Source organism: Phoca vitulina, unplaced genomic scaffold (genome assembly GCF_004348235.1).
Source record: "Phoca vitulina isolate PV1807 unplaced genomic scaffold, GSC_HSeal_1.0 scaffold13, whole genome shotgun sequence".
NCBI lineage: Eukaryota > Metazoa > Chordata > Mammalia > Carnivora > Phocidae > Phoca > Phoca vitulina.
In genome coordinates, this window is record NW_022589716.1 from 727,017 (window position 1) to 752,826 (window position 25,810).

Below are 25,810 nucleotides of genomic sequence, written 5' to 3' on the forward strand. Positions count from 1 at the left end.
GTACACACAAACTACATTTTAAAAAGGAAGGAAAAAAAAAAGCACTCCCTGAAACACAGATGCTGTTCCTTAGGGGACTTTTCATCAGGCAGTTTTCTGCTGAAATGCTGGATTCATGACCAAAAAAGGGCCGATATTTATTTTTAGAGCAAAAAATCCTATTCAGTGCCTCTCAGAGGCCTTGGATGATGCGGTCACCCTGGACTGCCCCACCCCCGGAGGCTGTCATTATTCTAGGGCACTGAAGAATGGGAGGGTGTTGGCAACACCCCTCAGAGATGTGCACGGAGCAGGCCCCGAGGGCTCGGATGGCCTCACGATGGACTGGTCCAGTGCTCTGGATCTGAGAGCCCTTTCTCGTCCACTAGCCCAGTGCCTCACCCCACTGGGGACAGGAATCCTGGACTCCAGGGGCTAGGTCAGCTGCCTGCATGGCTGTTTCTCCTCGAGTGCCCCTCAGCAGCGACCTTCCTAATCACTGCAGCCTGCTTCTAATTACTTAGTGGGGGGGCGGAGGGGGGGACGACAGGGAGGCAGCCCAAGAGGTACTTTCCCCTCTTGTGACTTTAGGCAAAGAGGCCAAAAAAGTTGGGAAAATGCCCAACAGGCAACAATGGGGACAATGAAAACAGAAGGAAGACTCCTGGGGCCTGGGAGTCAGCTGTAGCTGGTGGCAGCCTCCAGCTGACGGGGCCTCACAAGCCACCAGAGAGAGGGCATGCGGAGGGACAGCTCCGCGAGCCTGCAGGCCCAACTAGGCTTGCCCCTAAGGCCCCTGTCCCTCACGGGGGAAAACTCTAGATATTAAGAGTGTTCTTCCTTAGACTGAATGAGACCTTCCCTGGGCTAACGTCATTTTAAGGTCCAGGAGGAAAGCAGTTAGGATCCAGACAAAGAGGGAGGGATGAAGAGAGAAAACATACTTGTGATGGGGCCTTGCACACGGAGCAGCACCACGTTATGTGTGTGCAGGGGGGATTGTCATCACCCACTGGGAGGTGCCACCTGCCCAGAAGACCCCAGATGACCAGGGAGGCTGGGCAGGACAGCCAGGCAGTCTTTACACAGGAGGCCTGGGGGGCCAGCCAAGCAGGCAGCCTTCCCGGAGGCGGGACTAGGCGTGTACTGCTGGACATGACTAATCCACCCCAGGGGACACGCCCAGGGCTCTGAGGAATTCCATAACTTGATGGAGTCCTGTCCCTTTCACAGAAGAAAATGGACTTAAGCTATAGCTTGCTGGGAAGGAATCTGGAACTGAAGACCGTTTTATTAAGAGTCCGTGTCCAATGATTAGGCAGGACCTACATAGAGGGAGAGAGAAACCAGTGTGAGAGAAATGGTGTGGAATGTACCGTTCAAGTCACAAGAACAGAAGAACCACAGACCGAGCCAGCCTCCTGTGCCCTGCCCGCTTGACAGGGCACGAGAGAACGGCGCCGGAGTCTAGGAGCCCTGCCCCCTGCCTGGCCAGCCACGGGCAGCGACGGACCCACCTTCCCTTTACAAGGGGCAACAGTCCCTGCACACATGGACGTCTCCAAAACCACCCAGAGCCCTGTTTATGCTTCTACACAGAACAGCTGCTTCCAGTAACAAGTTCCATGTGCACCGTGAGCGCAGGCCGGCATTCCCTTTATTGAAGGTCTTTGAATGTGAGAGGCGCCCTTGCCTGCCCTACTTGCCATCATTCCTGAAGACCAGCCAGGTGTGCCACACCCATCAGGCACCCCCGACTCTAAGCTTGTCCCCTCTGGATCTGCTTTTCTGCACACTGTCTACCTCACGGAGGTGATGCCAGCCCTTCCTCAGGGCCTGGGCAGAGATAAGAAAATCCTCCAGAAAGGGGCTCTAGAGTGCAGGACCTCTAGCAAACAGCCTCGTTTCTGCATTCCTACAAACCCCAAGAAACAACCACCACCACCACCAAATAACCACACACACACACAAAAAACAAAAACAAAAAACAGAAAACAAATATAAAACACCCAAATTATAAAAAGAGGAAGCAATTACACACACTGTCAAGGAGGTGGGGGGGGGGATAAAATGAAAACAGGCTGAGGAGTAAAGCTGTCCTTCTTTTCCCAGGGCATCGAGTGTGTTTCCCCTTGACCGGAGAGGGGCGTGGGGCACGTTCCCACTCACACAGCAGAGCGGATGCCTCTGTTGGAGTCACGGATGCAACTGACACCACACTCCCATGGTCTTCAAGTGTGCGCGTGGGAAAAACCCACCCACCGGCCAGCCTATCGTTCAGGGCACATTCCACAAGGCTCACCCTCGCCCATGAAGCCTCAGAATCCCTCCAGCTGCGACCCTTGCGTGGGTGTAGGAGGGGTCACCTGACAGTACATGCAGACCAGCTACAGTCCCATCCTCCAGGTCTTTTCCTATCCCCACCCCACCCCCACCCTTACCAGGGGCCTCTCCCTTTTCCCAAGAGCAAACGTCATACCCTTGGAGCGGGCAGCAGCAGGCCCCAAGATGGGACTGGAACCCAGTCCCTCAAAGACCCCAGGGGTCGGAAGCTGAGGCTGGTTGTCTGGGAAGAACGCCCCATGGCCTCTGTCTGCACTTTCCGGCTCAAATCTTTCCAAAACATCAAGCATTCCTTTTTCCCCTGGAGCTATTAAGAAACACCCACATGCTCCAATCCTGGGAAAAGGAAACAAGGAGACTAAAATAGCTGGAGTGTGCTCCCACTGCAACTAGAAGACCAGGCCCAAATCCAAGAGCATTGCCCCACACCTCCCCGAACCCGTCCCAGCCCAGGTAGCTGGGGTAGGAGGATGTGCTCCTAAGAGGGACATGAGCTGTGTGTCCACCCTGCCCAGAAAGACTTGTGGATGGCATGTGGAAAGAGTCCATCATCAGCAATGTGACTGGGTGGAAGACTGGAAAAAAAGAGTCCTAGGACATCCCTCCTGGCCCCATGAGCCAGGCAGACATGATCCCAGCACGGGTGACAGGGAGGCCACAGCTCTGCCCATAGCCCACCTGGGATGGCCATGGAAAAGGAGCATTTGTATCCCCTATCCTGTCCCAGTACTGAACCCTGAAGCAGATTCAGTCATGAGCCAGAACTGCAGCTCAACAAAAGACCACAACCCAAGTAATAGCTGGGTTTGGAGGATGTGGGGGGACTGGCCAACAGCGTGCTTCTGGGCAGGCAGGCGGGCAGGCGGTGGGGAGGGGGGGGGGCGCAGGAGGCAGACAGGACACAGGGTGGCCTGGGAACGGAGCTAGGAAAGTCCAACCCACCTCCCCATCCCCCGATTCCCATCTGTGGGGGCACCCCCTCCCTGAACTAAAGCTTGGCCCCACAGATCTGCCCCGTGCCTTGAGCAGCCCACAGCATCCTTATCTATGGAGAGTGGCCAACAGGGGTCTATGCAACCCCCCCACCCCATCAAGCCCCAATTTCGTGCCTCTGTTTGGTTTCTTTTGGTGATTCATGTCTCGGGCCCTGTCAGCAGAAATGACCCTTAGTACAAGTGACAAAAATAGGCCCTTTCAGGAATTTCGGCTCTGGTCCAAATGGAAACACAAGAACAAGGAGGGCAAAACAATTAAGCCCCAAAGGACCAAAGGAAATACCTTCAGCGCCCCCCACCCTGCCCTAGCCCCACTAACTGGTCACAGAAATTGGGGCTGCCTAGCTCCAGGGACCCAGCCTGAGCAGCTGCTGGAGGAGCTGCCCTGGAAGTGCGTGCGGTTTCCTGTGTGGGATGGGGTGGGGGATGGCTGCATTGAGTGGTGCAGGGGTGCAAGCTCCCACTTTGGAGCTGACAGTGTCTGAGCCCCAGGGCACAAACCCACAGGGTGGAAGCGCCCAGTCGACCCACAACAGAGCTCTCCAGTGCACACAGATGAAAAAGGAAAAGCCAGAACTTAGAAGACAAATGGGAGCCTCCCAAGACGAGGTAGGGAGGATGCCTGGAAAGAGGGATGAGCCGGAAGCAGCCCAGCAAGCCACGGGGGCCGAACTGCTGGAGCCTGGGAGCCTGAAGGCCGGCGGCTCGGAGACTGTAAATCTCACCCTCCTTCCCGCCCAGACAGCTGTTCCCAGGACTCTCAGATTACTTGTTGCACAATCTTTCCATTTCTTTCAAAGGGGGAACAAAAAGGGAAAAAAATAACCTCAGCAGTCAAGAGCTGCCGGAGACGCCGTCACAGCTACCCCACAGCACACGGCAGGAGGTGGGTGCAGGGCACTCAGGAGCCCAGGAGAACTTCCTCCAGCAAACACGCCCCAAAGAAGAGCTCGGGGATCAGGGACAAAGGCCACAGTTATAGACTCGCAATCAGGACCTGACGGTCGGGTGCCACGTCGGGGCAGTCTGCCCTTGGCCAAACACTGTTTTAAGAATCAGGTCTCCTGCCAATTCCAACCTCTGGAGTTTTCTTTTGGTCACTCAGATCCTTAGGAGAAAAGGCTGTGAAACCCCTAGTAGGAGCAGCCTGCTAGGAACCGCAGAAGTGCAAAAGCCCAGAGCAAAAGGCAAACCCGAGAGGTGGCTGGCACCGAAAGTGAGAAGTCAGTGGCCACCAGGAATGCTAATTGGGCCCAAGAATATGGCCATTCATCCTACTGAGTGCAGTGGGCCCTGGCTTGGGGCCAGCCCTTCCTGGCAGGCATGGGGTGTGGCGCCCCCTGCTGGTTGATAGATTAAAAAGCCACGGGGGGGGGGGGGGGCTTGCTGCTTAGGAAGAAAAGGACAAGATGGAGACAGGAGGGCAGCAAACTGCCAGCAATCTCTGCATACACTGGAGCTCAATAAATACAGAATATAGCTTAATCAGTCTCATTTGAGCCCACTGGAAATGAGGTAGTCCACAGAACGGAGTCCTGTAGAAGCCCTTAGCCCATCCCAAGGCAAGCCTCCAACCCACTAGGAAAGTCTGGTACCCTTTACCATAAAAGCGGAGAGGAAGAGTGAGAAGGCCCAGAAGCCCTCCCACCTCCACTGCCCCAAACAGAGGCAGGCTGAGCCCACACAAGGACCTGTGTGAGCACACGCCTTGGAGTGGGATCACCGAGCGGCTGTGAGCAATCCTCACACTTCCTTGGCATGATCAGATCACATTATGTTCATGAACTGATTAAGTGGGGCTTACTGTTTATCTCCAGTAAGAATAAAATGCCAGAGAGGGAACATATCTATAAAAGAAAACACCAGGGGTCTTTGTTGCCCAAACACGTTTCCCACTGTGCATACGCGTACCACAGGCTGCCTCTGGAGGGGCATGCCGAAGGCCCCAGAGCTGGCTCTCTGGTGGTCTGCAGATTGTCTGCTCAGCTGATGGAGCTAGACCTGCCCAGGGGCAACCACGCGCACCCAGACACACATGGCCAGCTCCACCTCACAGTACAGGCTGGTTGCCAGGCTTCTTCTTCTCTAGCCTCTCCTCCTGGCCAGTGGGAGCACCTGCCTGCTCCCTGAGAGCAACCAGGAAAGCACACATCTGGAGGAAAAGCTCCTCTCCCTACCACCATGCAGCTCTCAGCATCTCCGCCTGCCCTCACTTGCTCCCATCCTCCCCCCCACACTGAAGCTGCTGCTCAGGTGGGTGGTGGGCTCTGCCAGGGCACCAGGGGGCACACGCGCAGGCCCATGAAACATGGAGAGAGAACTGTTAGAGGCTGTAGGACACACTGGTCCAAATGCGTGCACAGTTAGGAGTAGCCAATGCAGCTGTGAGCACTCTGGGGAGAACAGCAATGCCCTGAGCCTGGGTGACAGCAGAGCTGAGAGCAGACTGCTCCACACCTGCAAAAGCACATCACCTGAAACAGCCATGCTGCATGCGACTGTGACATCGGGAAGACCATAAGACTGGGCAGGGTCACCCTAAGGTCAGTGCCACCACCTGGGCCCCAACACCCAAAGTCCTCACCAGCCCCCCCCCCCACCAAACACCCCACAGTGTCAATACCCTCAGCAACTTCTCCTCAGGGTACAGGGTCACCCACTGCCCCAGGGAGAGGGTTACCATGGCAGCCCTCTAAGATGGGAGAGCCCAGAAAGTTCTTAGGACCACCATCTCTGGTCTCTAGCAGCCTGGACACATGACTAAGCCCGACACAGGCAGGAATGCGACGAGATAGGAAGGAAGATGCCTAACCTGTCTCAGAGTCTTCGCTGTCAGAGGAGCTGGACTCGCTGGTGCTCTCCGACTCCGAAGATGAGAAGCCCTTCATCTTGGAGGAGCCAGCAATCACATCAACTTTCTCAGCTGTAAGAAAGCAACAGAGACTGAGTCACGCAGGGCCCCGACCTAGGAGGCTGCCACTGGCCAAGGGCACACCCCAACAGCCTGCAAGAATGGCCAGCAGGGAGTCGGTGCCTTGTGAGCCAGAGGGCTGCTGCTAAGAGGCCCTGCCAGTCCCACATTTCCCAGTGGTAAGCTGCCAGCCTACTGCACGTCAGCCAAAACTTGGCTTAATACCAGAATTTCAAAGCCCCTCCGACCCCACAGAATACCCTGTGCTGGGTTCCTCAAAGAGTACAAGACAAGGCAGGAGGGGATTCCCTAACACGAGGAACTGCCGGGCTGGGGCTCCCGCAGCTACTTCTCGGGCAGTGGGTGAAGGGGACCTAAAGGGGACATGACAGGAGAGACAAAGCAAGACATGAAAGAGCCCCAAGAGTCTCCCAGCACCACGGCATGTAGACCGAGGGCAGAATGTCACTGTGTAGTGCCCCAGGGAGGGGCCTGAGAACCCCAGGAGGCAGTCCAGGCTGGGCGAGAGGCTACGCATCACACGCTGACGTGGATCCTAAGTCCTACTGGTCTCAAGACTAAAGCTGTGAGCTAAGACAAGGCATTTCTAACAGGAAAGAGCTGCTTGGCAGACTGCGTGGGGGGGGGGGGCGATGTGGAACTAGAGAAGAACAGCAGGCAGCAACAATGCTGACCCACCACCTCTCCTCCTGGCCCCTGCTCCCCACCCCCACGCCTGTTACAAAGAGGCGGTGGCAGGGTGGGAGTGGCTGGCTTTGGGGGAGGCTCAGTGGCAAGAGTGAGAGCAGCGATGCTCGGAGCAGGGCTGAGGCCGCTGAGGTGCAGGCAGGCCCCAGATGGGTACCAGCCAGGAGACCGAGAATGGCACACCCAAAGCCCAGGGTTGACTGCGATGTCACCACCGCCCAGAGGCTTCTTTGCCTAGGACACAGCTTTTATAATTGGAAAAACAGCCTGCACAGGGAGAGGGCCACGTCTGGAAGGCAAAGTGAACCGCGGATGGGATGGCCAGGACTGAGAACCACCCTGCCCGGGGGGGGGGGGGGGGCGCGTGCCAAGGGCACCTTGAGGTTTCCTTTTCTTCCGCAAACAAGAGGTTACATAGCGCTCCAGTTCTCGCAGGGTGGACGGCTTCAGAGTCTCAAAGTCGATCTCGATCTCATCAGGGTTGGAGTTCTTGAGGGAGGGCTCCCGAGACTGGATGATGTGCACCACACGGCCCAGCTTCTCGCCAGGGAGCTTGTTGATGTCCAGGCTGAGTTGCCGCTTCTCCTCATACGACATGGGCTTGCACTTGTCCTCCTCCTCTGACTCGTACGCAGGAGGGGGCTTGCTCTTCATGGGCGCTGGCTCCTTCTTGCTATGAAGGGGCGATGCAGACACTGTGAGGAACGAGTGTCCTGGGAAAGCCAGGCACCCATTCCTCCATTTGGGGCTTGGTGGATGGCTTCCACACCCCCACCCAGATGGCCTTCAAGGGAAATGGGGGAGGCTGGCAAGCCCTTATTGGGAGCACCCACTGCAGACAGACTGCAAACCATGCTCTGTCCTCGCCTTCCACTCCATGCTCCCTATCCCCCCTCCCTTCCCAAACACAGTGGGCACCAAAGATCCATCCCAGAGGAAAGGGCACAGATGCAGCCTCCCTACCCATCATGGCGGGCAGGGGTCGTCCCCCCTACCCCCCCACCCCGGGCAGACTGGGGAGGCACCGACCTCACATTGCTGTTGCCGCTGTTATTTTTCTTGGTCTTTTTGGGAGGAAGTTCCTTGGCTTTGCTCTTCTTATTCTCCTCCACTTCCTCTTTCTTTTTGTGCTTTTCCTTTTTCTTTTCTTTTTTGTCTTTCTCCTTTTTCTTTGGTTTGTTCTGCTGGGGCTGGGAGAGGGCTGCAAGCTGCTCGTGCACGGCTTTGAGCTGTGGAGCAGACAAGCAAGACACACACACCCATCATCCTAGTCTGTGTGTGGACCCCCAGGCGTCAGGGGGCAGGGGAGGAGGGAAGCACAGGGAGGGGGCTTGGCCCTCAGCCTTGTGACCTGTTGCCTCACCAGATTTTCGAAGTGCCCATGCCCACCCGGGCCACAGACTCGGATCCGAGGGTGGCCAGTGTCCTTCCTTGCTAGAGGAGCTGCCCAAGCTGGCAGACACTGAGCTCCACGGCCATCCAGGAGCAGGGTCCCTAGGAGGCTGGGTACTAAGGCCCTGATGGCTGGCTTGTAGGGCCCCAGGAGAGATAGATATGCTGGCTCAGGCTCCTCCTTCCAGATACTGGAAGATCTAGAAGCCTCACCTCTGCCCACAGAACAGCCACATTTCCCCAACAAAACATCCACGTATGTACAATTGACTCTTTAGGTTTTAACTGTGTAGGTCAACTTACACGTAGTTTTTTTTTTTTCCCCACTCAATACAGTACTATAAGTGTGTCTTCTATTGCTTACAATTTTTTTTTCACTTTATTAACAACTTACTTCATTGTTAAGAATATAGTACATAATGTGTGTAACCTATAAAACATACATTAATTGACTATGTTATAGGTAAGGCTTCTGGTCAAGAGTAGATTATCGGTTAAATTTTCTGGGGGAGTAGATTTTCAGCTGCACAGGAGGCCAGCACCCCGAAACCCCACACTGCTCAAGGGTCAGCTCTGTGTTTACAACACATGTGCACCTGGCACAGGTGGACCAGCGGGAATTCTGCTCCTGCGGAACTCGGAACTGGAACTCCGCATGCCATGGTGACCCCTGGAGAGACTGCCCGGTCCGTGGATGCTGGGATGCTGGGGACCGGGCACGGGGCTGCGGGCACCCTCACCTGCTCCTGGAGCTCTGCCAGCCGCTGGGCTCGCTCCTCTTCAGAGTCATCGGTGGAGCTGTCACTGTCGGAGGAGCTGTCACTGCTGCTGTCGCTGGACGAGGGTGGGGCCACCACTTTGGTGGGGGGTGGCACCGCCGGGGAGGACACGGCCACCACAGGCTCCTCTGGCTCATCTGGCATCTTGGCAAAGCGCATCTCGAACACATCCTGGTGGGGGAGAAGCCGTGCCCGTGAGGGCTCCCAGGTGCCCGGGCATGTGTGGCAGGGGGCTGCCTGGGCTGTGGCTCAGCATCACCACAGCCTCCCTGGCTGCCGGGATTGACTCAAGAGAAAGCAAGCAGGAGGGTCAAAGAGGGCTGGGCTGATGGTGACCCCCCCAACCCTGCCCACTAAGGCAAGGGGTGGGCCAAGGCCCCATGCCAGCTCTTCCAACACTCCTCACAAATTCACTTTGAAAAGAAATATGTTCCTGCCACGGCCTGGCACCCACTCCCCAGGAGATACAGCCCTGGTATGTACATGTGACCCAGGTCACAGGAGGCCACTGGCCCACTGAGGATGTCTGCTTAGGGACTGAAGATAGATGGCAGGTCAAGGGAAGGACCCACAAAGAGTGCCCTAAGGCTCTCGTCAGGTCAGTGCTTACTCAGCACTTCCTGAGGGAGCCTTCTGGATGCCAGGGCCGGGCACCAAGAAACAGCAGTGAACAGAACAGGAGCCTCTGCCCACCTCAGGTTCACACTCCTACAGGAGGTGGGTGCATTCTGCAGTTTTAGAGAGCATTCCAGGCAAAGGAAACAGCACGTGCAAAGGCCCAGCCCTGCAGTAAATGTGCCTGGCACAGAGCCCATGGCCAGTGAGGCAACTGAGCCTCTGCTACAGTGGGCACATGTCTGCATCTGCCTCCCCACTCCTCAGATCACCTCTGGGGCATGTAACTGAGCAAAGCCATGCCACTGGCTGAGGTATCTCCAGGGCATGCCCGGCAAGGTGCGAGAGGCATAGGCTCCTGCACGGAGGCAGAGGGCAGGTTAGAGGAGTGCGCCTGATGTGTCTGGATCCCACCAAGGGAGGGGGGTGGCAGGCACAGCCAAGTACTCAGTGTTGCTGAGAGATGAGCCTTTACCAGGTGGGAGCTGCCTCGTGCCCCCTATCTGCGCACCCAGCCTCTCCTGCCAGCTGCCAGACAGCACTACCCTTGCCACAAGGACATCCCTACTCCTCCCCAACAGGCTGTGGCTATTGTGGAAATGGAGGCGGGGGGGGGGGGGGGGCGCAGGACTCACCCTGAGGCCTCTTTCCACTCCCAGGGTACTCTAGGGCCCTGCCATCCCAAGACCATAAACAGCGAAGAGCGCAAGATAGAAGGCCAGGTGGGCTGGCTGGGAAAGCACCACAGGGCCTGCAAGCTGGGGCTTCTGGCTTCCTGGCCATGCCCAGCTGCAAGACCTGTCCTCCTCCCATCTGCTCTGGCCCCAGTGGGGGACATCCTGGGAAATGTACTTGGGCCTGAGTGTCAGTGAGCCAGAGGCTACTGCAGAAGAACCTTCCCAAGTGGCTGAGATAGGCTGGCACCTGCTGGGGCCTGTTGTATGGTAATAGTTGTAAAGTGCTGTAAGTGTTAAGGTGGAAACAGAAAGGGGGTGGTAGAGAGCCTGTGGGAAACCTGAAAGCTAAGGATGAGCAGGAGACATGACGCCAAGAGCTACAGAGATCCAGCAAGGATGGCTCTAAGAAGAGAAAGGTGTGACTCATGAATCCAGGTGCTCATTCTGGTGGCCAGGTGGAGAATGGGTGGAAAGGGTGTGGGGCCAGGCAAGAGGATGCCCAAACCAAATGAGATGCACCTAGGTTGAAGGTCTTGTGAGGGAGGACAGTGATGGCGAGGAACAGTGAATACCAACAACCAGCATTCTCTAGGGGGACAGGGGCTCAGCCTCCCACACTAGGACTGGCAGTGCCTCCAGGTGGACCCAGCTCTTCCACCTATGCCATCACCTCCACCCACACTGCAACTCTAAGCATCAATCAGCAAAGCACACTGTTTCAGAGCATGCGTCTCCTCTTGCTAGAATGTTCACTGGTCACCTACTTTGGGCTACATCAGATTCATGGGGAAGCACACCCCCCACCCCCTCTAGTTAAAGCAGCTGCTGGAGCGCCGAGAAGTCAAGCATGGCCGAGTATGGATATGGCTGTGGGGCGTGGCCATACCTGGGCATACCAGGGCCCAGAGGATGGGGGTGGTGGTGGGGAACAGAATGCAGGCAGTGGCAGGCCACTAGGTGCCAGGTGCTGGAGATGCAGCCATGAGTGGACACACAGACACACACATTTACACACACCTCAAAAGCTTCCTGCCTCTGGGATCTAATGCAGGATATCCCAATGCAATTTTCATTTTTCCTTGCTGTAAAAATAATTGCATACCACCTTGAATTTGCACTTTTTCTTGAAAAAGAACTCTGGTAATCTACATGGGTACCAAATTTCCTAAATGACTCCTCACTTCATGACAGAGTACAGGACAGTACCACCAGCAGCTCTGGGCCTACCAGGTAGGCTGGCAGGCCTTAGCCCAAGCCACCCTTGGGCTGAGGAAACCCTGAACCCAGACACTCCTGGCTGTCTTTGTGACCATGGCTGCCAGGTGGTGGGATGTGAGTTTTCTAAATGCCTGGACTTCAGAGACCAGAAGAGGAAAACACAGTGGATCCTTTTCCATATAACTTTTCGGGTAAATCCCAGTCCTTGGGCATAGTCAACTTAAGAGGAGACAGGTCTAATACCTTCTAAAAAGGCAAACAAGGACTGGAACTTTGTTGCTCCTCCCTCATTCTGGACAATCTAGCCATCTAAACCATGCTCATCCAGGAAAGCTTAGAGAGGAAGAGGAAAGAGCTTGAAATGCCACAAGCACAGCAACTACCTTCCAGACAAGAAGCCCTCCACATCGACTCTGCACCTGAAGCAGATACCTCCACCTGCCTCGTGGCAATGGAGAAGTGACACTGTTTTCAGTAACACTGCAACCCACCCTGAGGTGGGCAAAGCAGGCTAGGGGCAGAGGCAGCCCTGTACCAAATGGCTCACCCAGGCACTGCCCCTGCCTGAAATGGACCCTCTTTCAGGGCAAGGACCTCACCTAGTCCAGCCTGGTATCTGGAACAAAAATGTTTAGGAAGAGGCTACTGTGTGGAAAATAGCTCAGCGCTCTTGCTATGGGTAAACCCCATGTTTGGGCTATGTTCATGCCACTCACAGGAGAGAAATGAAGAAAAACCAAAACCAAAACACTTAAAACAGGCAGAGAAATTAGAGAATGTTAGACTCTATTAGAGGATTCTTTCTCTTTTCTGTTCTTTTTACAGTAAAGTAGCTCAGAATAGCAATCTTCGTGCTGACAGAGAACTTGTTCTGGTTTAGCTGTTTGCAGGAGGGCAAGTAAAGGGTATGTGTATTAATTTGGGTAAAAGTACCCCCCTTTCCCAGTCCTCACGAGAGGGGGTTGGAAACACAGATCAGAGAGCACCACTGCCACCTGGTGGCCATGTATGAGAATTGCCATAAAATTATAAAGTCTGAGCTCCTTTAAGAATGAGAAATGCAGAAGAACCACAGTGAAAGGGCAGCTTTGTGAAGAAATCAGAGAGCCCCAAATTAAAAGCCACCCCCCCCAAAAAAAAACCTCAGCAAAAATAAGACCAAAAAACAAACAGTAGAAACTGTAAGAACGTTGGAGGCTGAGTGTGCCATTTAAATAACAACAGCCAGGTTCACATTAGCAGTAAGTTTTTTTAAATCTACCCTAAGAGCTTCAGGACACGTCCTTTGAACCAAAGGCGGCCCAAAACCCAGACCAGGGGCCAAGTGAAGAACAGGAGAGTCCACGCTTTGGCTCCAGCGTGAGGAGGTAGGAGATACTCTGATAGTGGGTCTGGGACAATGTGTGGCGCTACCAGAACTAGGAGGCAGATGAGCAACAGGACTCAGGCGGCCTCTGAGCAGAACAGACCCACAGACTGCCAAAGGCAAGTCCTCACTTCGGCTCTGGAAGCACTCCACAGATGGCTAGGAAAGCCAGGTGTGAGGAACCACCCCCCCCAACCCACCCCCCACCCAGCCACCAGGTGGGAGTGGGACAGGAGATGTGCAAATTGGCACTGGGCTCCAACCAGACTGCCTGTCCCTTGTGATGACAGGTGACCCAGCCCAGGGCCTGCTCTGAGAGCAGAAGCAACCCAGGGTCTTGGGGAGAAGAGAAAAGGCCAGAAATGTTTATATGTGTAATTCTAAAAAAAAAAAAACCAAAAACATTATAAAAGTACTATAGACTTTGTTCTCCATATTTTTAAGTTTTTTGTGGTTTTTTTGTTTGTTTTAAATCTCTACACCCAATGAAGGGCTTAAACTCATGACCCTAAGATCAAGAGTGGCAGGCTCCACCGACTGAGCCAGGCAGGTGCCCCAATTCTCCATAATTTTTAACCCCTAATTTTTTTTTTAAAGATTTTATTTATTTGACAGAGAGACACAGTGAGAGAGGGAACACTAGCAGGGGGAGTGGGAGAGGGAGAAGCAGGCTTCCCGCTGAGCAGGGAGCCCGATGCGGGGCTCCATCCCAGGACGCTGGGATCATGACCTAAGCCGAAGGCAGACGCTTAATGACTGAGCCACCCAGGCGCCCCAACCCCTAATCTTTCTACCCAAAGACAACCACTACTGAAATTTGAGTACATTTTTCCTTCTTTAAATAAAGCAAAGTGAAGTTAGTTCATATATTATGTGGTCACCTGCCCGCCTCCCACCCACCCACACTTGCTTGACAGTGTGCACCGCCCAGATCAACCTGAAGGGGCCACAATCCCCAACGGAATCCATGAGGGAGATGTGGCCTCACAGAATGCCTAGAAGCAACTACCCAGAAGCTAGAAGGCAAAAGATTTCAAGGCTCTGGTGAACAAATGCCCACAGGCAAACAGTTACTTCAGCTCACAACTGTGTCAAAGTATCTGCTTTACAACAGCGTCATCCACCAACGTGAGACAGGTCTGTTTTGGAGAAGAGACTGGGCCATCCACAGCACATGCACTCTTCTTGGCCAATGGCAACCAAATGCAGTTACTGGGCAGGGGGCTTTCAGTGGGATCCCCCAGAACAAAACCCCAAATACCCAAGACCCAAACTAACCACTCTCCTTTAATTATAATGAAATAATCTCAATGTAAAATGGCACGTTATCCTGACTTGAGCCCATCTTCAAAACAACACAGCATCATACCAAAGAGGCCTGGCCCACCCAGGACCCCAGCCTGCCTACCACAGATGTTGTGCTCAGAGCTTCCCCAGCACCTCACCTGGAGCTTGCGGGCCATGGCCACCACCTCATGGTCAGGAGGGTTGTACTTGTAGCAGTTGGAGAACATCAATCGGACATCAGCACCAAATTCCTGAGCATCACGGTACTCACGGGCCTCCAGTTTAGACTGAAAAGACAAGACAGGTCCTTGTTGGTTATGCCTGCCCCTGCTCCAATGGGGATGTGACAGCCAGGAGGGCTGCCTGTAGGAACAAGTTGGCTTCTCAGTGGAACAGAGGAGAGGTCATCATCACCTTAGTTCTTCTCAAGAACTTGTCAAGTGGACAAGGAGACACTCAAAAGCAAGTCTCAGGGCCGGGAAATACCCTGCTACCATGCCAAACCCACCCACTCTGGTCACTGTGATGGGCTATGGGGCAAGAGGACACAGAATAAACAGAGGCAGAGCTTAAGCCAGACTGTAAAGAGAGGGATGGGACCAGTTCTGACCTGACATACACTTGTCTTGGTGACACAGGGCAAGACACTGGTCAAAAGGAACACCAGTGGGGGCCTCTGGGTGGTGCAGTTGGTTAAGCGTCCAACTCTTGGTTTCACCATAGGTCATGAGATCAAGCCCCAAGTTGGGCTCCACGCTCAGGGCGGAGGCTACTAAAGTTTCCTTCTCCCCCTCTCCCCCCTCTCCTTCTGCCCCTCCCCACACTTGCTCACGTGCTCTCTCTAAAATGAATAAATCTTAAAAAAAAGGGGGGGGGGTACACAAGCACTGTCCCATGTCTGGGCAGGCTTACTCCAGTCCCAAACAAAAATGCAACGCAGCTTAAAATAAACATAATCGAAAGGCCTCAAAATACTACAATGAAAATGCCAGCACTGTGTGCCTCCTACGGAGATGTGACATCAAGGCCCTCTGAATGACAGAGCCTAGCAAAGTCACCAACCCTCAACCTGTCCTGGAGCATCTACTGTGCAAGGTGCCTGTGGCTAGTGGGGCCCAAGACCACAGAGGGCTTGTCCCTAGATGAGGGGGCAGCAGTGCTATCTGAGAAGAAAATGCCCAAGCACGTGGTCTTGGAGGTTGTCCCCATGATTCCCAGCAGGGGGCGCTGGGCTTCTTTGAGCTGGTGAGAAAAGAAGCTACTAGGGCACAGTTCACCAGAGCCCAAGGCCTGGGCCCTCCTCTTGGACTAGCCTAGGAGGTTCTGACCTTCTTTGTCCCAGGAAGCCCCAGCCCCAGCTCTGGGGAGGGGGCATCTGCTCACCTTGATTGTGCTCATGTCCATGGGGTGCTTGATGATGTCACAGTAGTCGTGCAGACCCAGCGCCTCCACATCCACGGGCTTGTAGAACGGCCAGGCATAGGCTGCGTGCTTCTTGGCAAACATCTCCTTGAGAATACCACTGCAGCACTTCAGCTGCTCCGAGACCTTGCTGCTCTTATCCGGCACAGGGTGCTGCTGTGAGTCGGGCACATCCTTTTTGGGGGGCTTCACAGGCCGGCTACTCTCCCGCCGGGGGCCCAGCTTGGTGGTCTTAGGCTCCGGGGGTAGTGATGGTGGTTCATGAATGGGGTCGATGGTGGTGGGGGTGGTGGTATCCGCTTTCCTCTTAACTCCCTTCTTTGTCTGCCGAGAGCACACGTGCAACAAGCGCGGTCAGAGGTGGCGGCTGGCACAGCTGGCCCCCAGGTCACTCCTGAAGCTAGGTCCTTTCTAGGGTTCCAACATTCTCGGGGATGGGGCTCAAACGTAACTCCACGTGTGAAGACCGAGGCAAGGAAAGACCCTGTCCCACCATCTGCTCTGCAGCTGGGACAGGACCCCCGCCCGTGGCAGGAGGAAGCACACACCCGAGTGCAGGAATCTGCTCACTGGAGCTCAAAGAAACCTCCGGAAGCAGCTTCCTACTTAATGTCAGGGAAGTCGCTCAGAGGCAAGCCTCATCACACCGGCCCCCCACGGGAGGCATGTTTTAGAAACTATTTAGGCAGCATCTGCAAATACGCACAGTCTACATGAGAAATACGGGAGAGATCAGCAAGCCCCTGGAAGGTGGGTCTCAACTATGGAATCTGTGGGCCAGCAGGGCAGCAGGTTCTAGGCCGTGACGTAAACACTGCACAATCCCCCTGGAAAACACCCACAAGTGCCTCAAGAGCCAGGCCAGGCTCTGCATGAAGCACTGGCAGGGACAACTGACTGTCTCCTGCCAGCCTCATTGCTACGGAGCAGAAGATGAGAGGGGGTGCTAGCTGAGGTGGTAGGAGCCCGCCAGCGGCTGGGCCGGGCCACACACACGCACAGGATGCTCACCTTCACAGGCTGTGGGGTGGCCGCGATGATGGGCGGGTGGCTCTGCACAGGCTGGGGGTTTGGCGCGGGTGGGGGTGGTGGCTGCGGGGGCACCGGTGGGGGTGTCTGCAGTGGCTGGGGAGGCACCACTGTCATGACGGGGGTCTGGACGATGAGGTCGGGGGTGACGGCGGGGAAGGGGTGAGGTGTGGCCTGCACGGGTGGAGGGTTCTGCTGGGGGGTCTGGGTCTGCGGAGGAGTCGATGCCTGCGTTGTGTTTGGTACCGTAGAGATGCCAGGTTTTGCCGTCCCTATCAATCATAAAAGGGACAGGTGGTTAGATGCCGAGCCCGACACATGCTGGCTGACCTTACGGGGACGCTGTCACATGTGGTGAGCACACATCTGCGTGGGCATGGCACACACTGTCACAGTAACTACTCGCCTTAGAGACAGAACAACCTGAACACCCCAGACCTTGGCCAAATTGGTCCACCTGCCCTCGGGTTCTCTGAGAGCAGCGGCACGCTGCATTCCACACTTCCTGAGGCGTCCTGGCTTCAAGTCCCAAATCGGGCACAAAGATGCCTTCATGAGAATGGAGGCCTGGGCCAAAGGAGCAGGAAACACACGCTGAGAGTTAGCACCAGGATGGTAGCTGGAGAGCGGAAAAATGTTCCTTGGCACTTCTGGACAGAGCTGTCCTCATTCCCAGAAGCTCTGCCTTCTGAGTAAGCAATTCTGGCAGGGGGCCGGCATCGGCAGCCCTGGCCAAGGTTTCTGGAAATTGGCAAGCTTCCACCTCCCTGAGCCACAGGAGGAGGCTGGACGGCTACTGCCCTTTGTGACCAGCTCAGACTGCCTCCTTGCAGCTGTGCGGGTGAGCCCAAACACACAACACCCCGCGTCTGTCCCATGTGCAGACCAAACTCCTGGTCCCAGGCTACTTCTGGTCCCAGGACTCCTGGATGTTAAGGATACAGGACACCTCTTGGCAGGGTCCACGGCTAAGGCGTGACTGTCAGGACTACCTCTCCTTGGCTACCCCTCAACACTGCCTGGGATCCAGCCAACCCCCTTTGCTCCCGTGAAGCCACCACTTCTGAGCAGGGTGGGAAGCTAGGTGAAAGCCCTCTCTGTAGAGAAGCAAACAACTCACAGCATGGGCCATCTCAGCACAGAGCTGAGGATGGCAAGATGCAGAAGGCAGCTGTTAGAGCTTTTCCTAGACAGAAACATTTCATTGTTTCCCCTCCCTCCCCACCAGCTGGCCTTTGGAATCCTGTGTCAGCCTAAGAGACAGGGGCAAGGAGTGGAGGGCTTCACTTCGACTTCAGCAGCATCATAAACCAGGCCTGGCTCTGACATAAGCATCTTAAGATAATTCAAATAACCAACCTTGAGGTTCCAGGATAGGGATTATTAGTTAAAACTGCCCTTGGCCGGGTTAATTTCTTTTCTCTAAATGGGGTGAAGAATTCAAATAACTTAAAAATGCTTTGAAAAACTTACACTTTCTTTTTAACCAAAGTCCATTAAAAAAGGCAGGGCCCAATTATTTCTACTTTGTGGGAGGTCACCCAGTCATGTGTCCCTCTGGGGCACATCCACCACTAAGCCTGCCTGCCCCCCGACCCCTGGTCCTCCACTGAACCAGGAGAAGGGGAGCAAAGACTGGGGAGAAGGAAAGCCAATGTCCTTGCTGTTTCAGTGTGAGGCTAACATGGCTGGGCACACTGGAGGTAACCTACCTGCTTCTTTCCTCCCACGTCCTCTTCCTTTTGCCTGGACTATCATGATCTCGGTTTCTTCAGTGGGCAGTTCATTGATTTTCTGCAAGAAGAGCTTCTCCAGAGCTTCTGCCATTAAGACTATGTCATCTCCAGGCTGGAAAAGGAGACACAGGGGTGAGGGTCAGAAAGCCCTCACCACCTCTCCAGACGGAGCAAGCACTCCCCACCCTGTGCCACCCACTCCCTGCTCCAAAGCATCAAGTATCATAGTCAGGGTCCTTCCTGATCTGAACCCTAAAGGGCCACAACAGTTATACCACCAGATATCACCAAGGCTCGTGTGCCTGAACCAGCACCCGTCGCCTGCACCTCCCTCTCGTCTTTTAAGCTCTGGCCTGAGAAGCCATCCTAATGCCTTAAGTATCTAACAAGCCCTGCCAATCACTGACAGAAGCCTTCCTTTGACACAATTCAACTTCACTACAAATACTTGAATTACACAGGATTTCTTGCCACAGACCGTAGCAGGGCTCTGATAATGCTCCCCAGTGTACCCTCAAGGCAGCTCTTTGGGGCTCGGGGCAATGCCTATCTTGAACTGCATTATGGGTCCCCACTCTGTTGCCTCATCTACAACATGCTGTTCCCACTCAGCTCTAACCCGAGAACCTCATCTGTGCACATGTCACTTAAACCTAGCGGTGGGAGCTAAGACTTTTTAAAAAAACACAGTAAACTTCAAGAAACTCACCTACCCATCTCTTCTGGGCAATTTTACCCACTACACCAGCAGAGGCCAAAAGCTGAGTTCTGTATAGGGTCTCCCTCCAGAGCCGTTCTATATGAAAGGGTTGGTTTTAATCACATCTGTGGTCTGAACTGTAAACAAATGATCTGGCTTCATGGCACAGCCGAGCCGAAAGGTTTGGCTAATGGGGTTAAGAAGTGACCTTCAGGTCTACATGTAACTTCAGGGGACATTCAATTCTGTGGCCACAAGTTGTCAATGGTCATGTCCACAGTTCCAGATGCAGTGGGCCCCATCACACCCTCTCTTACATTGAGGTTTCTGTTTGAGCAAACCTTTGCACAACTACATTTTAGTAGGCTCCTTCCTGACCATTTACATCACCCAAATGGACTTTTTAATGAGTCGTCACTGTCCTCCTCACACCTTCTCTAGACATGCTCAAGAACCAAAATCCCAAGGGCACCGGAAGCACATGCTTCAAACTAACAAGGACGGCTTGGAAGTCAAACAAGGCCAGCACCCTCCTCCCCGAAAAAGAAACACCCAGTCACAGGCAAAACCACGGGTCCCATTATTTCTGCCTCCAAATGGTCTCCTCCCATTAGACTAATCCCACCTGCTCCCAAGCACCCCTGCCCAAAGACTCGATATGCCAGCCTCCTTCTCCACCCCTCCCCTCCCTGCAGGGCAGCTGGACATCTGCCACCACCATCTCACCTTGTTGTAGATGTAACAATTTGTAAACATAGTGTTGAAGTCCTGGATACATTCCTGAGCATTCCAGTAATAGTTGTTTTCCAAGCGCTTCTTTATTGTTCCCATATCCATAGGTGTTTTAATGATTTTATAGTAATCCTAGAGAGCAAAGAGAGCAAAAGGCCAGTGTCACCTCCCCGGCCATGCAGCACTCATGGTGGGCCTGTGGATCTTACTCCAGGAGCACAGATGAGAGCCACAGCACAGACTGAAGCTCTTCCATGGTCTCAGCAAGCAATCTCAAGGGGGAACCCCATGATAAAGTGAATCAGGGAATAATTCTTAAATGTGGGGTGGCAATCTGGAGGGAAAATGTGCAAGTCTGTCAACTGCTGGTCTGGGAACAGGTTGTATTTACGGAGATCTATGTTTTCTATTTTTTGTTGTTGGTGGTGGTAGTGGTGGTGGTGATGTTAAAATCCTTTAATTTTTAATAAATAATGGGGAAAACATATAGCCTTCTTAAAAGCACTTATCTAATAAAACAACCCATGACAAGTTCTACTTTTCCTCTACCATTTGAAATGTTACCGGCCCAGAAAATGCAAAATCCTATGGAGCCAGCATTAAAGCCTACCTGGAACAACTGGACTCCTTGCTTCTGGGCACACTGAAGAACCAAGTTCATCGCACTTCCATTTCTTTTACTAGCACACAGTCTTTCTAAGGATCCATTAGTAGTACCTGGATATAGTTGAACAACTAACCAGGTTTATGAGGAATCTGGACAACCTGTACAATCCTCAGTTCAAAATAGAAAATCCAAAGACCCCACTTCTCAAAGCTTCAGATCTTACTCCACAAGTGCCAAACAGAAGGAGCCAAACAGCAGGTGTAGAGCTTCAAATCAGACTCTACTATTGTCAGCTTTTCTGTAAATCTAAACCTATCCTAAAACCTCCATGGTCATAATGGAAAGCGTGCGTGCGCACAAACATAAAAATAAATGTTTATTTTTAAGAACAACCACGGGAGGTGTCTTGGGGCAGAACAGGCAACACACCAGGTTTCTAGGTAGAAGGATCAAACAGAGCCAAGGCAGGGGGACCTGTGTCATCTAGCCCACTCCAAGGTCCACAATCTCAGACGCTCCCATAATTGGGCATTAGTGGGGTTTCAGAACCAAGTCCAAGTAGGAACCGATGGCAGAAAGACAGGCCTATCCTTTAGCAAGTACCAAGGTCCTGCCTGAAAATGGTGGACAGTACTGAAAAGGTGAGCACAGGGTGTGAGGTTTTAGGTTGCTCTGACACCCTCGAGAAAGGAACAACAACAAGCTTACACATAACGAGTGGCAGAGATCACGTCTCTGACCGGACGAGGGCTGCACATGCATGCCTGGATACCCTGGCCAGGAGGCCACGAGGACAGACTACACCAGACTTTCTATGCTATACTATGCTATGGCTCTGACTGCCTTTCCCGAGAGAACCACGAAGGCCAAATATATGGGCCCCAGTGGAAACATACTTTATTCTATGGCTGAGAATGGCATCAAGTGCTTGAATTGCCCATGTCCTGTCAAGTGGCTCAAGGGCAAACAGGACAGTGGTTGAGGGCAAAGCATGCTGACAAGTGGGCAGTGGGCTTGGGGGAATACCAATCCAACTATACACATTTACTGAACAAAAAGAGGCTGGCATTCTAGTGAAAAGTCCAGCAGGGATCAGAGGCCAAAACGCAGGTCAAGATTCCTGGAAGATGTCAGAAAAGAGAAAAAGAAGGATCCCTTCTTTTGGTGGTTGTATTAACCTTTCCCCAAGGAGGGGGAGGGGTCCCCATAAAACCGGGCTTTAAGAATGACATGGCTCCCAGCTGACCGGCCCTGCCCTGCTTCTCTGGGCCAGCCCCTTGCTCTCCCACCTCCCTAAAGATACCAGATCAGTGGCACCTTCCAGTGGCCTCTTCTTCCTAGTCAGAGCTGCTGAGGGCGACGTCCAACAGTTACAGAGACCGGGATTCACCTTGTGATCCCTGGGGAGCCTGGCCTCCACTCCACAGTGAATGACCTCCAATTCCCCAACCACTGGGCCTTACAGACCACCCATACCCATGTCTGTCCCGCTGGCTGGGATGCTGCCTCCTTGGGGTCTCAGGTCCCCCAGTGCCCCCCTTTTCCTCTGTCTTCACCCTCTCAGCCCTCTGTGTCTTCCTGTGACAAACCAACCCCTCCTCCACTCTGGCCCTGCCGCGCTTTCCCTTCAAAGCCAAATTTCTTGAAATGATGGCTTCGCATCCTCACCTTCTCATTCACACCGTCGGGTTTCTACTTCTGCGTCACATCTTCCTAAGGTCACCAATGCCCTCCTAAAGGCCAACAGGAGGGTCAGGTCGGAATCCTCATCTCTTTGACCTCCCTGTAGCCTCTGATATGGGAACGGGGGCGGGGGGGGGGGGCTGCTCTCTGTTGGTGCTTCCCCTGACTCTTCTGTAGGCCTCCCACCGCCCTCTGGTGCTGTCAAAGCCTCAGCTCCCCTGGATTCCGCCCCCCTCCAGCTCCTTCTGTCCCCATTCTTTGCATTTGCTGTGGGAAGGTCACCCTCACCTGTGGACCCTGCATGGCTTGGCCCAGCCCAGCCCACTAGCCCAGCCCAAGGTTATGCTGTAGCCACCTCTCCCAAGAACCGCCCCCCCACAGTGACAGGCTGTCTGCCTCTATTCCTTCTTGTGGTCAACAGCAAGAGTAGCCTCTGAAGCCCAGATCTGGTAAAGACGCTCTTTTGCCTCCAACCCCTTTCTTGACCAATTCATGATCCAGACCTGCAGTGTCTCCTCCTGACTTGCTCTTCCCAAATGCGTAGGACACCTATTCAGCAGACAGAGATAACTGGACAGCTGCCACAGACACAGTGGCTTTCCAGACAGGAGGGTCACACTACTGTATCCATCTTTCTTGAAACTGGATGCCTGGCAGAAGCTGAGGTTCCTACACTGGTGCAGTTCTAACACTCACAGACCCCTGCCTGGGTCTATGGCAATAATCACCTGATTCCTCATCTGGGGATGTGTGGGACTTAGTAATAAACAGGAGGGGTTACTTTTTTTTTTTTTAAGATTTATTTATTTATTTGACAGAGAGAGACACAGCGAGAAAGGGAACAGAAGCAGGGGGAGTGGGAGTGGAAGAGGGAGAAGCCGGCTTCCTGCTGATCAGGGAGCCTGATGTGGGGCTCAATCCCAGGACCCTGGGATCATGACATGAGCCGAAGGCAGCCGCTTAACCGACTGAGCCACCCAGGCGCCCCAGCAGGGGTTAACTTAAAGACAATCAGTCCTTGATGTTTTGAAGAAAAGAAAAAAAAAAGCATTATCCTGTTTCTTCCCTGAGATACAAACTGGTTTCCAGAACCATCTGCTAGGGATGTGGGCAAAAGGAAAACTCTCTAGGGGAAGAGAAGAGCAGGGGTACAAAAGAACCAGAGCAAGTGCACTGTGGCTCTGACACAGCAGGTGGAGGCACACGCACAGGTCGCTGAGGGCACCGCTGCACCCACACCTCCACTCTCCAACCAGGCCCCCTGCACGTGCTTGCTCCCTGGGAGTATCCCACTACCTTTTCCCGCCCTGTGCTCTGGGTGATGACGATGATGATGATGATGCCGGTACCAGAGAAGATAATTGCAGCAAACCAGTCCCCCCTCCACAGTGTGACCAACCACGTCCACTAATCCTGGGCTGGCCCACCATGTCTGAGAAGTAGGAGGCCTGGACCACTGATTGCTCCCACTTCAGCTCCCCTATGGAACCAGAAGGAAAGCTGCAAACACTCCTTCACCCCTATCTCAACCTCCCTACACAGTATCTCCTGGATCCTAACATCTAAGAGCCAGTTACTGTGTTGAGTCAGCACGTTCTCTTCCCCTTTCCTATTTCCAACCATCAGGACAAGTAAAACCACTCACTCAAGGGCCTCATGAGTATTGGGTTTCAGAGCTGGGCCCCAAAGATATCTCTGCCCTGCCACCCTCCGGCCCCGACCTTGAGCCCACCCTCACAGTACCAACATGGAAAGAGACCTGGAGGACTGCAGCCCTGGGCCCTGCCCAAGTTACTCACAGGGAGGTTTAGCTTGACGGCATCCACAGGCTGCTGGAAAGGCCACGCAAACTGGTGTTTCCATAGTGTCTTGAGCACCACTTTGAGCAGATATTGCAGTTGGTTCGTCTGCCTCTTGGGCTTGTTGGGGTTGGAGGTCTCTGGGGGCGGGGGGTTGGTGCTGGCTGCGTTGGCTTGCTGGGGTTGGGCCTGGGCCTGCGTTGTAGACATTTGGGTAGTTTCTAGTCCATCCCCCATTACTGGCAGATTTCTCAATCTCGTCCCAGGGCCGCTCTCCGCAGACATGCTACTGATCCCATCACATTCTTCACTGGGCACTCTACATGGGAAGAGAAAAGCCATCATCAGAAACCAGGCAGCAGATGGGTACCACTCAGAGAAACACGTGGCTGTGGGCTCCAAGGGCCGAGCTCCTCTGGTGCAAAGTGGTCAGGCTGACCAGAGAGCCACTCCATGCACTGACTAAAAGGGCCCTGGTGTCTGCTCTCCTCAAAGATGTATCCTACAGCAGGGAAGAGGGATCAAGCACCAACAGCGAGGGGCATGAGGGACACAGGGCTCAGAGAGAAGAGCTGACCAGGAGCAGGCAAGGGCTGTGGACATGACTGAATCCACGCAGAAAGGGGCAGAATAAGCAACAAACCAGATTTTCATGACATCTGAGAGTTTTTAAGGGACACTGCCTGTGTGGGAGAGGGGAGGATTTGCAAGCCCCCAAATACATATTTTACATTAAAATTCTTTGCACCTGCGGCTCATGAAACATCGAGCCAAGTCAGTAATTGTGTTTGGTGATTGGGGACAGGAAGGAAGAGTGGCCCACGTAGTCCACTGCTGAGTGCTCAGGGTAAAGCCTCACACTCACTGAGAACACTTCCCGTGGTAACTGAAAATAATGTATGTTTGCTGATTCAAGAAATCCTACAGAGTAACTGCTAATAACCTAAAAATGAATCCATACTCAACCTACCACCTTATTAACCTTTTCAAAGTTTTCAAAGCTTATTAAGAGAGAGATAAAAAGGGCACCTCTTGTGACCTGCACAGGGGGTGCGAGACCCCCAGCTCAATGCCTGTATGAGCACCCCCTCCTGCGCACTCCCCTCACCTGAACAACCCCTGCTTTGGGCCATGCCAACAACACAAATCCTGCCACGAGCATCCTTGCAATAGCAACTCTGTGCACCTGGTCCAGTTATTCTAACAAAACCACAGATCCCGGGGACATGTTGTTACTGCCAAACTGCCCTCCAGAAACACACTAACCCACCCCTTAACTTGCAATGCTGAGAGCTCCCACACACTATTAATGAGAAGAAACATCTGTTCAAATGTGTACTATTTGGCATTCTTTCTGTGTACCGTGTTTCTGACACTTTCCTACCGGCAAGAAAAAGGAAGGATCACCTTTAAACCCAGTCCCCACAATAAGAAAGACTTTGTAATCTAGGAGCTGCCCGCATCTAATGAGCATCTCCAGTAATAAACCTAGGAGTTCAGTGGGGGTAAAAAAAACCTCTCTGGCTGAGGAAGTCAGGCAAGGGCTGAGGAAAAAAGGGCAGATTTTACAACCACACTCTGGTAGGCAGAGGGGATGAAAAAGGACAGGACAAGTTATCTGGCTCTGTCACAGCTTTCTTTCTGGAACACACCACATACTAGGCACTCTGGCTGCTAAAGAATTCCTTTATAATTCAATCCAAGTATAATTTTAAACCAAAGTCCCCACAAAGTTTTTTGTAAAATGCAGTTCTGGCAAGTTACCAAATTTGAAAAGCACCAGGGGGAAAGCTTGCTGTATAAATGCAACTCAGTGCTGAGTCTGTCCTAGG

General features: G+C 53.5%; 1 protein-coding gene across 1 annotated transcript in view; it reads right to left on the reverse strand.

Annotated features, from left to right (window-relative positions):
- Positions 1 to 25,810, reverse strand: part of BRD4 (bromodomain containing 4) — a 91,235-nt gene that overhangs the window by 12,413 nt on the left and 53,012 nt on the right. The window contains 10 exon segments of the mRNA XM_032412291.1: positions 6,130 to 6,240; positions 7,314 to 7,609; positions 7,966 to 8,165; positions 9,069 to 9,278; positions 14,429 to 14,557; positions 15,654 to 16,016; positions 16,704 to 16,993; positions 18,434 to 18,569; positions 19,884 to 20,021; positions 23,979 to 24,297. Of these exon segments, the coding sequence (XP_032268182.1) occupies positions 6,130 to 6,240; positions 7,314 to 7,609; positions 7,966 to 8,165; positions 9,069 to 9,278; positions 14,429 to 14,557; positions 15,654 to 16,016; positions 16,704 to 16,993; positions 18,434 to 18,569; positions 19,884 to 20,021; positions 23,979 to 24,263 (2,158 nt within the window). The 5' untranslated portion in view covers positions 24,264 to 24,297.